The 14077-nt window shown below is 32.0% G+C and overlaps 2 protein-coding genes across 2 annotated transcripts in view; both read right to left on the minus strand.

The window, feature by feature from the left end:
- Nucleotides 1–14077, minus strand: part of LOC143075832 (fibrinolytic enzyme, isozyme C-like) — a 125697-nt gene that overhangs the window by 55511 nt on the left and 56109 nt on the right. The window lies entirely within an intron of this gene.
- LOC143076921 (uncharacterized) overlaps nt 3482–14077 on the minus strand; it is a 38506-nt gene continuing 27910 nt past the window's right edge. Inside the window, exons 8-13 of the mRNA XM_076252819.1 lie at nt 13201–13239; nt 12060–12098; nt 10253–10483; nt 6598–7224; nt 5289–5398; nt 3482–4690 (exon numbers count right to left, since the gene is read on the minus strand). Of these exons, the coding sequence (XP_076108934.1) occupies nt 3482–4690; nt 5289–5398; nt 6598–7224; nt 10253–10483; nt 12060–12098; nt 13201–13239 (2255 nt within the window). The remainder of the gene's footprint in view (nt 4691–5288; nt 5399–6597; nt 7225–10252; nt 10484–12059; nt 12099–13200; nt 13240–14077) is intronic.

The following is a 14077-nucleotide window of genomic DNA, read 5'->3' on the forward strand; positions in this document are numbered from 1 at the left end:
TCGCTTAGGTATAGAAATATTGACATCTTTGGACCTCTCCCGTCCCACAGTATACCCTTACTAAATGGGTGCGTTCGTTTGGCTTATTGATTATATGAATACGCAGCTTTATCCGATCAAAATATAATAGGAATGTATATCCGATGCCTGGTGCAGTGAGAATTTCACGCTATTTTTACCTTAAAAAAAACATTAAAGGGAAAGACGATCTACGCACGAGTCTGAATGATTGAAATGTGTAAACAACAAGAAAGGTCAGCTAAATCTTTTCAAATAAGTCGCAGGCTGATTTTAACAACATTTTTGTGACTTTTGCTAGAACAATAGTAGATGACAAAAATATAACAAAACCGATCAGCAAGACAATATCAAAAAATGAAACGCCCAAAATAAGTTGAATCTTTTTATAAATGGTTGTCAACCTTTTTTTATCATTTTTTTTTTTTTGTTGCTGTTGCTTTTATGACATCTATTATACCAGTCTGAGATATAAATAAACTTGAAACAGCAAATGTTGTCACCTAGACGAGACTACCGTCATTGTACATGTACTTTTAAATATATGAGTTATTGTCACTCAATGAAGAATGTTTTTCTGTTCTAGTCCCTCCCCTATTAGTTTTGCTGGAAATTATACAATGTAACCCCTGATGTGTACTACGACAACGTTTTTTTAATGTTAAAAAAAAAATTAAATGCAAAGAGAAAAATGATGGAAGAAATGCTAAGATTGACGCATAAAAATTCAAATGTAAATAATAATGAAATATAAAAAAATCGGAAAACTTTTGAAACTATAATCTACTGAGGAAAATGATTATACATCATTAAATGAAGCTGATTAATGTATTGCTCCTTGTGGCAAATATGTCATGCATATTCACGACTAGATTCAATGTGGATCAATCTGAAGCAAATGCTTACAAATTTAGAGTGGCACTTTTTACAATAAGGCAGAGCGTTCGCTAAAGGTAAAACGTATGCCGTTATAGAATAGATTTAAACCATAATGATAGAACTCGTAAGTAAAGCTATTAGCCCTCATTCCCTCTTTATTTGCCACGATAGATGAATGCCATAAACAAAACGTCATGAATTTACAATCAATAACGGCCACTATAAGTAAATGAGATATGGACTTTTTTATAAATAAATTCCTATTGCAGCCAAAATCTTCCGGTTCGGGACAGGTTATTATTTCCACAAAATACCGCCTGATTATTGATTGGAGATATTTAAGCAACCAAAAGCACTTTGAATTAGCCCTCATTCCCTCTTTATTTGCCACGATAGATGAATGCCATAAACAAAACGTCATGAATTTACAATCAATAACGGCCACTATAAGTAAATGAGATATGGACTTTTTTATAAATAAATTCCTATTGCAGCCAAAATCTTCCGGTTCGGGACAGGTTATTATTTCCACAAAATACCGCCTGATTATTGATTGGAGATATTTAAGCAACCAAAAGCACTTTGAATCAAACAGATTCTTAAATTGTAAATTAAGGTATTTTGCTGGGTGTTTTTTTTCCCGATCCTATTTTGGACCCCCTGATTTTAAGAGGGCGTATCTAATTAGTCATGCCCGATTAACTTTAAATAAATTGAACCTCAACTTAAAGACCTACATCGGGTAAATAAGTTCGAGTTACAGTAAGTAGATGATAGAAATCCTTTGTGAAATGGGATCGTCCCAGGTTTCTCAGATAAATTTTTTGCGTTGAATAACAATGTAAAATGCACGAGCAGGTTTGTAATGATGTTTAAAATAATAAAAAGAATATAAACTGTTAAATCCTTCCATGATATATATATATCACGTACAACTGTATAATATCGATAGGTTTTATTTAGACATCTCTAAAAACTTCTCCACAGCCATAAAGGTCTCACATATTCATGTAATACCGTTGTATTGCTGAAGCTAATAACAGCCGTAGAAAAATATGAAGCTAATGTGCATGGTGACGTAAAACAAAATAAGGGAGTTAAATAGATAGAAAAGCTCAGATGCTTTCAAAAATTATATATTCAATAATGAAATTTTATTTTAGTGTATACTTAAAAGTATTCTCGAGGATGGAAGATTGATTGGAAAGAAAGCACTCTTAATGTATTCTAAAATGGCCGTGTTTACTTAAGTCGGAGGATTGATTTATATTGCAGACGCGATTCATTCATATTAAAGTCAATTACAGAATGTTTATCAATGTCACCGAACAAAGCTTAAATTTAAATATATCACTACTCAATCTGTTTCCCGTCTGAATTCATTAAAAGGATATTATATGATGAATGTATTATATATATATTCTTGATTTACATCATGATGCATTATACTACCAGTGACATGGTTACATGTTACTGAATAGATATGTGATTCCATGGACAGTATTACTCTTCTAACATGTCTAATGTTAGTAATAATAGAGAGATAATAATAAGTTAATCCGTCTATGATACATTGTGTCTCACCAACAATTTTAGAATAGCAATTTTTCTATGCTTGTTTGATTTGATATAATAAAAGATTTTAAAAATAAGTGAAAAAATGTTTCATCTGTACTTAGAGGATAACTTCATTACAAAACAAGTCAATACAAAGGTCCTCACAGGTGGCTGCTGTATAATTATACATATACATCTATCATCCAATGTTTCATGTTACAACCACTGGTTGATACAGATGAATAAATTTTGAACTTTTTAATATAAGGCTACACCTTATATATAGGCGACAAATACCTTAAGTATTTCAAGTGTAACCACAAACATCATTGCAAAAACAAAATAGAAATGCTAAAAAACAACAACAGTGTACCTCACATGGTCAAATACAGATTGATTATACGAACCCCATTAAATCTGAGGATGATCTTATTTAACAACGCCAAATAGCATTATCAGCCTTTTAACGTCTTGCCGATTTGAAGTAACATACTCTGTATGCAGGCGATGCGTAAATGTTGCACGAATTCACATTTTTGAAGCTAAGATCATCTCTGTTGCGAATAGTCGATATATCTTAATCTATATGCATTGCCATTTTCTATATGAAAATTCAGATACAAAGTAGACCTAATATGCCATTTTCAAAAAATATACGAGTTTTAAATACTGATCTTGAAATCATTAGTTTAAATACCGCGATAACATATTACAATATACAAGTGAGCTAACCGACTGAATAAAACAATGTATTTAACATGTTTTAAAAACAAATGTCTCAAAACTATGTGTTGTCCTAATGATAATCGCATACAATACAAGAATCTTATACGCACACCTTTGTTATCAAGAACGCTTGTGGCGTCATTTAAAACTGGACTTGAAACCAAATATTTAAAACAGTCAGAAATATAAAATGGGCATTATTTAGTTATAACGGATATGTAATTTTTTTGTTTTGTTTTCTTATATATATTGTGTAAATACTAAAAAAAAAAAGGATCCACTCTGTCAGTAAAAGTTGTGCTTACCGTATTTCCCTATCGACAAACCAAGGCTTTACTAAATCTTCCGATATGTGATTTGTTTTATGCTCAAAGCAACGGTAATCTGTAGTTACTAAAATATTCATTGTCTGCCGATTGATTGTAAAATCCCCATCTTTACACTTAAACGATAATGTAAATGTTAGTTTTAGTTTGTAACGATCAAGTAATGTATCAACAAATTGACATAACTTTGTTCTGAAATCAACATATGCTTGATCAGATATCCGTGAATTCCATACCTGAAGGGCTATGACATTCGGTCCTTCACAAACTACTAATTGTTCGCATCCGGACGAATCTAAATTAAAGACACCAATCTGACGATACAATGTTTTTCTTTCGTTACGTGTTCCCTTTTCTGTTATAGTACTCACAGAATATTGCCTAATGTACCACGCAAGAATGTGATTGAAAAAAGCTGGAGGAAGAAATTCAAAATCTAAACACAACCAACTAGTTCTGTAGAAAAATTGACTTTCGTCAATAAAATGTTTTCTTACTTCTTCAAAAGTACAGGGTGTCATCATGCATGGCATGTACAATGCACTTGAGTTCTTCAAACTAACAATAATATCAAAACGTATCATTACTTCTAATAAATGTATTTTGTTCTCTAAAAATTTCAAGTGCGGTTCTTTCTTGAACAGAGCAGTTATCAGTGTATCCGTCAATTCGCCGGTTTCGATCAGGTTTTGCCAGTGATCTGAAAGTTTTATTTTAGTTTCAATCTTATCAGACACAAGACATCTAAATGCATCAACCAACCATTTAGGGTCCAATATAACATGATCTTTTAAATTCTCCTCTTCGAAGTATATAACTGTTCCATTGTCGTGGCAGTATTGCAGACAAAGTTTGAATTCTTCATTATTGGATATGCCAATATCGTCATGCGTTGCAATTTTCAATAATTGTTTTGTTGTAGAAATTGGCACACCACTCTCCTTTAGCTTTCCTAATACTTGTTGGAACAAAATCCACTTTAATGGACAGACTCTACCCCAATCATTCATCTGCATAGCTTGTCGTGATATGCAATGTCGTATTTCTTCAAACACATCATCATCATCCTCTGTATTTGAAACAAAATAAATTTCTCTCAAGTGATTTTTCTTTTTCTGCTCTCTCAGATTTTTCCTCAAATTTTCTTCAAATAGTTCATGCCGTTGTTTCTGTTCTGAAATACCCTGAAAACAGGTTCAATGCATAGGCTGGTAGTTAATTTTTTAGATTAAATTTGTCAAATACTTCATTCAATACCATTAAATCAGACTATTTTCAATCTGAATACATTATGAGTCCATGCTTTTCTTGTCTCAATGTATTTAGCTAATTCCCCCGTTACAATTTTCTATCATAAAGTTGTTACTTTTCAACTGCATTTGAATACTGCTTGCATTTGTTATTTCATTGCACTTATGATGCTGGATTACCACTTAGCATTTTATCATCAAAATATTGACTGTGAAGAGCAAAACGATGGGTGCTTCTCTTGGCCCACGAGTAGTTGACCTTTCAGATTACCTGATTTCAACATCCTTCGATGTGAGTTTCGTGTATTTTTTGGTAAATAAAAAGGTTCATTTGTAATTTAAAGAGCATAAATGTAAAATCCTAGTGTGTGATGCCCAATCTTTAATTATCTGTATAGATATCTGTTATTCTCGTCTTTTTTTGTTGTTGATCATAATTATTGTTGTGTGTTCTGATTCGCCCGTGTATCGTCTTCCTTTAGATAACTTTACATATCATGAACTCAATGTTTGCAAGATTCAACATAAATACCTTGAGTTTGTCTTCATTTGTACATACAACAATTATTGGAGGGTCTAATCGATCTTCCTTTGTAGTCGACCAATAACAATGAATGGCGTCAAACCAGAAATTTACATACTCTGTAAATAAAACGTGTATACAAAATAATAAAACAAAAAGCACACAATATGAGGATACATTTAACTTTTGAAACTTTGATATATTGCTTTTGCTGTAAGACAATACAGATATTTTGAAATCTATTTTCATAATACGTTCCTATTTTGCTTTGTAAAATGTTCCATTTCCCAATAAAACATGGGCTGCACAAGATTGACGTCACAATTTGAATTACAGTGTCAATTGAAAATGTTGAATTTTGGACAACACCAGATATCAAAATGAATATCTATATTGGTGTCGCTCACCATGAATTTAAATGGAATCTTTCCAATAGAAGTTTACAGCCATGTATCTGTTCATTTGTTTTCGTTGAACTGTTGATTTTCTATAACGATGTGGTGTCATCAAATAACAATTGCTGCCTTTTAAACGTGTATTATAGTTCCACTTCGAAGTATACACTTCAAAATTTTGCTATTAGAATTGAAATAGTTTATCAAGTCATGCTTTATGCTAATTTTCACAACGGTGTGCATTATATCTGTTGGCATTTTACACCTTGCTGATGCTAGATTTTCAAGATACTGATAAGTATAGTGTTCAGCCATGTAAGACAGCGCCTAACCATGGTATTAACGAATATTTCTCAGTTTAACACATGTTACTAACAATTCGTTCTCAAAATAACTTTCCATGTATATGTATCTGTTCCTTTTTTATCGTTAATCTTTTGATTTTATATAACGTTTTTGGTTAAACAAATTAGACTGGCTGCCTTTCGAGCTATTTTATACATTGCTTTACATCAACCTCGAAGTAAAAAGGTTCATAAAAATATCATGTAATGAACTATGCTTATTTTGACATGTGTAAGTATTATGTTTGTCAACCTATTAACACTTACTAACGCTCGGTATGAATATATTGTCAAATATGTTGCCTTCTCATATGAAAATAAGCATAGAACATATGGCATGCAATTATTTTCAAATTCTAATCATCGATCTTCTTTTGCTTTGGAAACAAATGGCCTGTACAAAATGTTTGACGTCATCATTAATATTGCAACGTCTGCATTTGAAGCAAAATGGCTTTCATGTAGGTGTTGCTTACTAGCAAATTTAACTTTGGCTTATTAATCATTTCAAAAACCGGTAAATATTTGAAGACAAATAATCAATAAGCAGAAGGATTATTTTCTGAATTCTAAACTTACGTGTTGAATCTTCAAAATCAATTCCTGGTTTCTCAGCAGTGCTGAATTCTAAACTATCTGTAACTAGCAAAAAAACTGCACAATTCGACAGGAAGACTTGGTGTGTGGCATAAAAATCCTTCTGGCCAGCAAAATCCCACAACCAACAGAACGCCATCGTATCATCCGGTTCCTTTCCACTACGTTGAATATAAGATTTCATAATTGTAGAAGTCAATTGGTTAATATCAGCGTTACTAACAGGGTTAGATTCATTTGCCTTGTTGTTAATGTTAATGTCATACTCATTTTGAAATTTAATGTTATTCGGTTGTTCTCTTTTTAAATTGATATCTACTGTTTCATTATAATCTATATTTTCGGGCATAAACTGGTGTATACTTGGTATACTAGTTTGACTCTCTTCACTATTGATACTGTCGTTGTCAGAATCTACTCTTAAACTGTCAATGTAATAATTTTCGTCAACATTACTGGACTCATCTGTGTCTGATACGTCTATTGATTCATCTGTATTATAGCCCAACTGCACTTTGTCTGCAATATTTTCTCCAGCTGCCCGTTTTACAATTATATTTTTCTCTGTATAAACTTGGTGAATTAATCTTGTTAGATCATCGTCTATCTCTGTAAGTATAAAACGAAATTAGAATGATTGAACATATGTCATGATCCCAGTACTTGTTTTTAATTGATACGTTTTTTTTATATTGAAGATCATATGTGTGTATAACTTTCCATTTTGAAGATCCAAATTACATCGAGTGACTAAATGGGATATACAGAGGTAGACATGAATAAAAAAACCGATACAACGTTGCTTGTCTACTTAAATTGTGAAGCCAACCTAGAGAAAACGTAGCGTTTGCACATTTTAATCATGAAAAAATAACGTGTGAACAGTTTAAATGCCTGACAATCTGTACACTTGATGTAAGCTTCCGAATGTACGTTGATTTGTCATGAGAGAGTATATTAAAGGCAACAAAAAATGATGTATGCATCCTAAAATGATCCTTGGAGTTCGGTATTTTGTTATTTCACTTTTTCCTGAAAGTGCATTATGAAACAAATAATCGACGTAGTATCCCAAGAAAATAGAACCATAGTCGTCACCCTTAAATGCAATATCCTAAATGGATGAAGAGTATGCTTTTTATGTTGCTTTTCAAAAACGTATTTCATCAATATTAAGATTGTTATAACAAACACATACAGACAATCAGTTACATAATTAAAAAAAATATGGCATTAAGCATTGACCATGCGCAATAGAAGCCTCTATCAAAGATTTACAACATTTACTTTCGGTAAGTTAACTTTTGCGACTATTTTAGCATATTTGATGCTAAAAAAAAACATTACCTTGTAACTTAAAAATGATATTCATTGTGTTGTACATTTCGTATTAAAATTAATTAAACAAGCATTTCCATTTACATAGAACATTGCAAAAAGCAACTGTACGCGTGAAGTTAACTGAATAATATAAAATTTAAATTTATAGACTGACATGATATTGTATAATATATTCTTCAATATATTCTTCTTATAACTATGATATGTACGCCGTTCGACTTTTCTTTGAAGAATCCTATGATATTATTTCTGGTGATTATTATTATTACATTTATGAGTCTTTTCACGTTTTCGTGGAAAGACCTATTGAATATGTTCTTATTTGGATCAAAGCCATCTGGTAAAATCTTATAGGAGTTTTCTACCATTACCAAATAATTTTGTCGTTATGATTTTGTATAAGCCTAGAGTCTTTCTTTAAGAGGCTGGTGGGTCCTTGTTTAGAAAGTAAGATCAAGGTCAATGGTCAAGGCCTTGTTCTCAATTTTGACTTTTTCTTGGTTTTGCATTTTCTAGGATACTTTTAAAGTTTTATATACTAAAAAATTTTTTAAAACTATTTTTCTAATTGGTGCATGATAAAGCCAGTAGGGTATTTTGCAAATTTTTAAGGGTGATGCTACCTTAATAAATGTCGACCGGAAGTGACCTGGAACGAAAGAGAAGTAGTTATATTTTCCTTTATTTTATGGAATTGTACATAAAAACCATATACTTTTTAAATGGGCATCAAGCCTTTCATTTGAAACTGGAAATGACATTCTACAAACCGGAAGTAGCACGTTATTATTTATTATTACAGGCATGTATATAGAATCTTAATTTTCTTGTAGCATTGAGCATAGAGCTATCATGTGAAATCGGAAGTGGTATTTTTCAAACTGGGAGTAGCTAATAATCTCCCTCTTTACAGCCAAAAACATGTATTTTTTAATTATTGTATATACAGCAATCATTTGAAACAGAAAGTGACATTTTCTTAATGGGAAATGTGCATTGATCTGCTTTATTTCAGGCCAAATTGATCATATAGAAACAATACATTTATTAAATTATTATAAAGAAATCTTTGAATGAACACTAAAAGAGTCTTTGAGTAAACAGGAAATAGCTTTTACCAAATATTTAGAACATTGGTGTTGAAAGACTTTCAGTTGTTCGTTTAACATTCGGTTTTTAATATGTCTTGTTTTTGTTCAGCTTTATATTCACTTCCCATTATCTCTTGATAAAGTAATGATGCCAAACGCAATTTTCAACATGATAATGTCGGATTCTGAATGTTATTTCCTTTGACAATAAGGAAAAATCAGTGTTTATGTGATATGTGATATACTAGTAATTAAGAAAGCTTTTCACTTTTTCTAGGCATATACGATTTCATCAATACTTAGTGAAACAGTCATGAAGGACGGAATACATATAATCGTTAATTGTCTATTCGGCAGGTACATTTATCTATCGATTGAACAACTGATGTACTGTGATGGTAATATTTAAATACCTGTGTTTGAACAATCTATGTCGTAGAAATTCAGGAAATGGTTATAATCATATTTGTCTAAGGTGGATTGACAAATGTGTACATTATAAACAAACACACGTTGCTCTTTGTAATTTGACATACACAGACAAATCAGACACACAGTTCAATATAATAATCGTGAATTTTACGTAGTATCGATTTTTAGGCGTTCATCATATTAAATCTGCTGAGACATTTTTTGTTTAAATAATGCACTCACGTTGAATAAAGTGTGCATTAAGTAAACTTTCAGTCATGAATGTAGTTATACTAGAGATGTAACGCCCAAAGATTGGGTAGAGGATATGTTATTGGTGAGAGTCTTAGCTTGAAGTCATCAATCTGTGTCGAAAATACAGACCTTCATGGATCGTTTGTATCCTACAAGGATATATCAGATACTAGCATATACGAAAATGTGGGTAATTGAGGTACGTACAGAACAACAATAAATCTGTAAGTCAAATTGAAAACTTCAGCAGATTAAATTTTCTTTGTGTCTTTCGGAAGCTGTTGAATGAATTACACATTATATTACAATAGTCGGTTAGAGATTATGCAAAGTCAGTATATATTAGATTACCGACTGATTGTTCACCACACGCAGCCACAAAACATATCTAAATCATAGATCATATTAGCAGTAAAAGCTAAGTGTTAAAATAGAGTTTATGAAGAACGACCATAGAACTCATAGAAAAGCCCGACACTAAAAAAAAGTAAGAGTTTGAAAGGATGAATCTGAAATCAAATAACAAAACAGCTTCTTACCATCACTTGGGCTCCATTTTCCATTTGTAATATTTATATTGCATTTCTCAACCTCAATGCCGTCTGTACTCAGTGTTGAAATGACATCTTTCTTATTTTTCCACAGTAATCTTCGCATTAAACTGGTTTTTCCGACTCCATTTTTGCCAATGAAAATGAGTCTTGCAAAATGATGTTTTCCACATTCACCTTTTAGGAATAACTCTTGTATGAACCTTTGTTTCTCGTCATCTTATGTAAAAAAATAAGAAATTATAAAAACTTATCGAATATTATAAAACAAAGCCTCCCCCTTTTATTTTGTATGTGTCCGTCATAGACCAATGCATAAGCTTTGGTCGTTGGTTACTGTTTGTGTTTGATTTTCGTTTGTTGATTTCACATTAGGCCGATATTTGTCTAGTTTGAATTATTTTACACTTTGTTTCTATGTAGCCTTATACAGCATACTAAACGGTAAGTGTTTTATTAATTGATGAAGGCCGTACGCTGACCAAAAGTGTGGTATGTCTATTTCACTTCTGATATGTGGTTGTCAGTTCACTCATTTCTAATCTCATAATTGTTTTTATCAAATATTCTTATTAATTAGGAAGATGTGGTACGAGTGCAATTAGACAATAAAACAATGAGACAACTCTGCATCCAAGTCACACTGTATAAAAAACAAACAATTATAGGTGTTGATTTCCGTAATTTTGGAAGAATACACGAATAGCGAGTTTGAAAGTTCAATGAATTACAAACTTTAATTCATAAAAAAGGAATGGCCAACGAAGATAGAAGCATCTTGTCTTAGGGAGGGATAAATCCTACTTTGTTAAGGATCACACTGATTCAAACAAAAAATTCTCTGAAACTGACATAATCAAGATGCTTGATTTCTGGATTGACAACATATTTGTTACGTTCGGAGGACGTGTTTTTCAACAGACTGTAGGCATTCCAATAGGAACCAATTGTGCCCCTCTTTTTGCTGACTTGTTTCTATATAATAATGAAGCTGACTTCATACAGAACCTCTTAGGATGAAAAAAAGGAGTTACCAATATCTTTTAACTTTAATTTTCGCCATAAAGATGATTTTCTCTCACTAAACAATTCATCCAGCAGCGTCTGCATACTGAGTATATATATCTCCCAATTGATACGATATTCCCATGCTTGCATTTCCTATCATGATTTCCTTGATAGAGGGTTGCTGCTCACAAGGAAGCTATTAAACCAAGAGTTCCAAATGGTGAAGATGAAATCATGCCTTTGTAAATTTTACGGACGCCATCACGATTTGGTTGACCGTTATTGAATGACCGTTTCATATATGATATCGGATATGTTTCTTGCGTCGTAAGTTAATCTTGTTCCCTTTTCATGAATGTGACCAACCGAATTAGACTATTTACCGGTTTGTAATAACATGATCAACACGACAAGTGCTTCATGTTGAGCAGGTCTGCTTACCCTTTCGGAGGACCTGAGATCACCACCAGTTTTTGGTGGGGTTCGTGTTGCTCGTGTCGTTTGTTTTCCATGATGTTTCTTGTGTACTATTATTTGTGTGTTCGTCTTTTTCCATTTTTAGCCATGGCGTTGTCAGTTTCTGTTCGATTTATGAGTTTGACTGTCCCTCTGATATCTTTCGCTTTATCTACATATTTTGTCAAAACATAAATATAATATGCCTGTAAGTATTCATGTTAAACATTCATGTCTGAATCAAAGCATATCAATTGTTTCTCAATGTTTCTTGCTTCACGTTTTTGACATTGTCTTTTTCGAAACAAATTGTTAATCAAGAAGTACTTACCCTTACTTTTAAGATGTTTACTCTTTTTGTCTTGATATTCTAATAAAAAAGAAGAATGATACCCACATAAAAATAGTTTGTAGCCATTGAAATCTTTTGAAAATGATGTAAAGAAACTGATGCAGTTTTTATCATTATTGAGTTTTAAATTAAATTCAATGTTCTTAACAGTGATATTTGTTATCAAACAAACATATTATGTATGTATGTGCCTGTCCCAAGTCAGGAACCTGTAAATCAGTGGTTGTCGTTTGTTTTTGTGTTACATATTTGTTTTTTGTTCATTTTTTGTACATGAATAAGGCCGTTAGTTTTCCCGTTTGAATTGTTTTTTCATTGTCAGTTCGTGTCTTTTATAGCTGACTATGCGGTATGGGCTTTGCTCATTGTTAAAGGCCGTACGGTGACCTATAGTTGTTAATTTCTGTTTCATTTTGGTCTCATGTGGAGAGTTGTCTCATTGGCAATCATACCACATCTTCTTTTTTTATATGTTATTGATGACCTTTGATATGTATATACCAGGTCACTCCACTCCCCTTTTGCCTCTTAGATTTTGACGCGTTATTTTTTCTATCGTATCTAAAGATTATTACTTCATCAGGAGTAATGTGACGTACATAAACTCCTCACTATCTATCACTGACGCCCAGAGCAAAGCTCTAGTTTTAGGATCTTGTCGGTTAGATATATACTTGTATGTGTTATTCTAATAAGAGTGTTATGACTTTTCCCTCATATGATATGGAGTTGATGAATATAGGGATCATTTTTATATAAATAAAACACAGAGTTTTCATATGAGCTTTATATGCATTTATAAGACCAATTTCATATTAACTTAAATGACTAGAATGATTTGCTAAATTTATTTAAAATTGACTGATACTGAAGGGAAACAAACAATACTCCATTAGTTTGATAAAGCATAAAATAAATGCATTGTTTCGGTTTGATAAAATTGAAAACATTAGTAAATAAAATGACAATGACATTTGTTTCAATCAAATTATATCTGTAGAGAAACCAAGACTTCTTGCGTTATACATGTTATAAGCAGCTTCGTCTATTGAAAAGCTATTATTATCTCTCTTTCATGTATCCATGGTGTATATTGAAATGATAAAAAGAAAGTTCTTACCAATGGCAATAACTGTTATCACAGCTACTATTGGATAAACTACAAAAAAAAGTTCAGAATGTAAGTTGATTTATTTAACGTTTCCGACAACATTATGATAAATTGTTTTAGAAGTAACGTCTTCGCATCGGAAATGAACAACTTATTCTAACACTTGTTGTTGACATGATATTGGTTATAATCGTCTAATATATGTTATGATAATAAACCACTACCTGAAAAGATTGTCCTTGATTTTCGTATGATGACGACATAATCTTTCAATCAGTGTTATATATGTCTAAAGCTGGCATGTTAGTATTTGCTAGAGTCTTTTTCTTAATTTATGTATCATTGACAATTTGCGTAGCAGTATATCCCAAACTTTGTCTGACCGACAAAATGTCAGACAAATGTTCAATAAGAATTTTGGAGTTTTTAAAGTTGAAAATATAGAAAGACTGGCTTAGTTTTCTCTGTTAAATTTTCTGAAATTGGACTAGGACTTTTTTTAAACTTAGTTTTACTGATTGTATTGTTGTGTGTTTCTTTATTCTACATTGGCTATTTAGGTAAAGGCCGAGGGTTTCGATATCACAAAACATGTTTTGCGTCTGTCTCGAGTTGAGATTATCTTGGCTTTGTTAATCTTGTATGGGTTTTTTTAAATGTAGTTCATTTATATATATGGTTTGAAGTTAAGTAAGACGTCCATTTTCACAGAACTAGTACATTTTTGTGTTAAGGGGTCAGCTGAGGACCCCCTTTGGGTGCGGGATTTTCCTCTGCTTTGAAGACCCATTGATGGCCTTCGGCTATTATTTACTCTTTGGTCGGATGATTTTCTCTTTGACATATTCCCTATTTCCATTCTCAATTTTATTATAATGATCTTCAT

This window comes from Mytilus galloprovincialis, chromosome 5 (assembly GCF_965363235.1).
Source record: "Mytilus galloprovincialis chromosome 5, xbMytGall1.hap1.1, whole genome shotgun sequence".
Taxonomy (NCBI): Eukaryota; Metazoa; Mollusca; class Bivalvia; order Mytilida; family Mytilidae; genus Mytilus; species Mytilus galloprovincialis.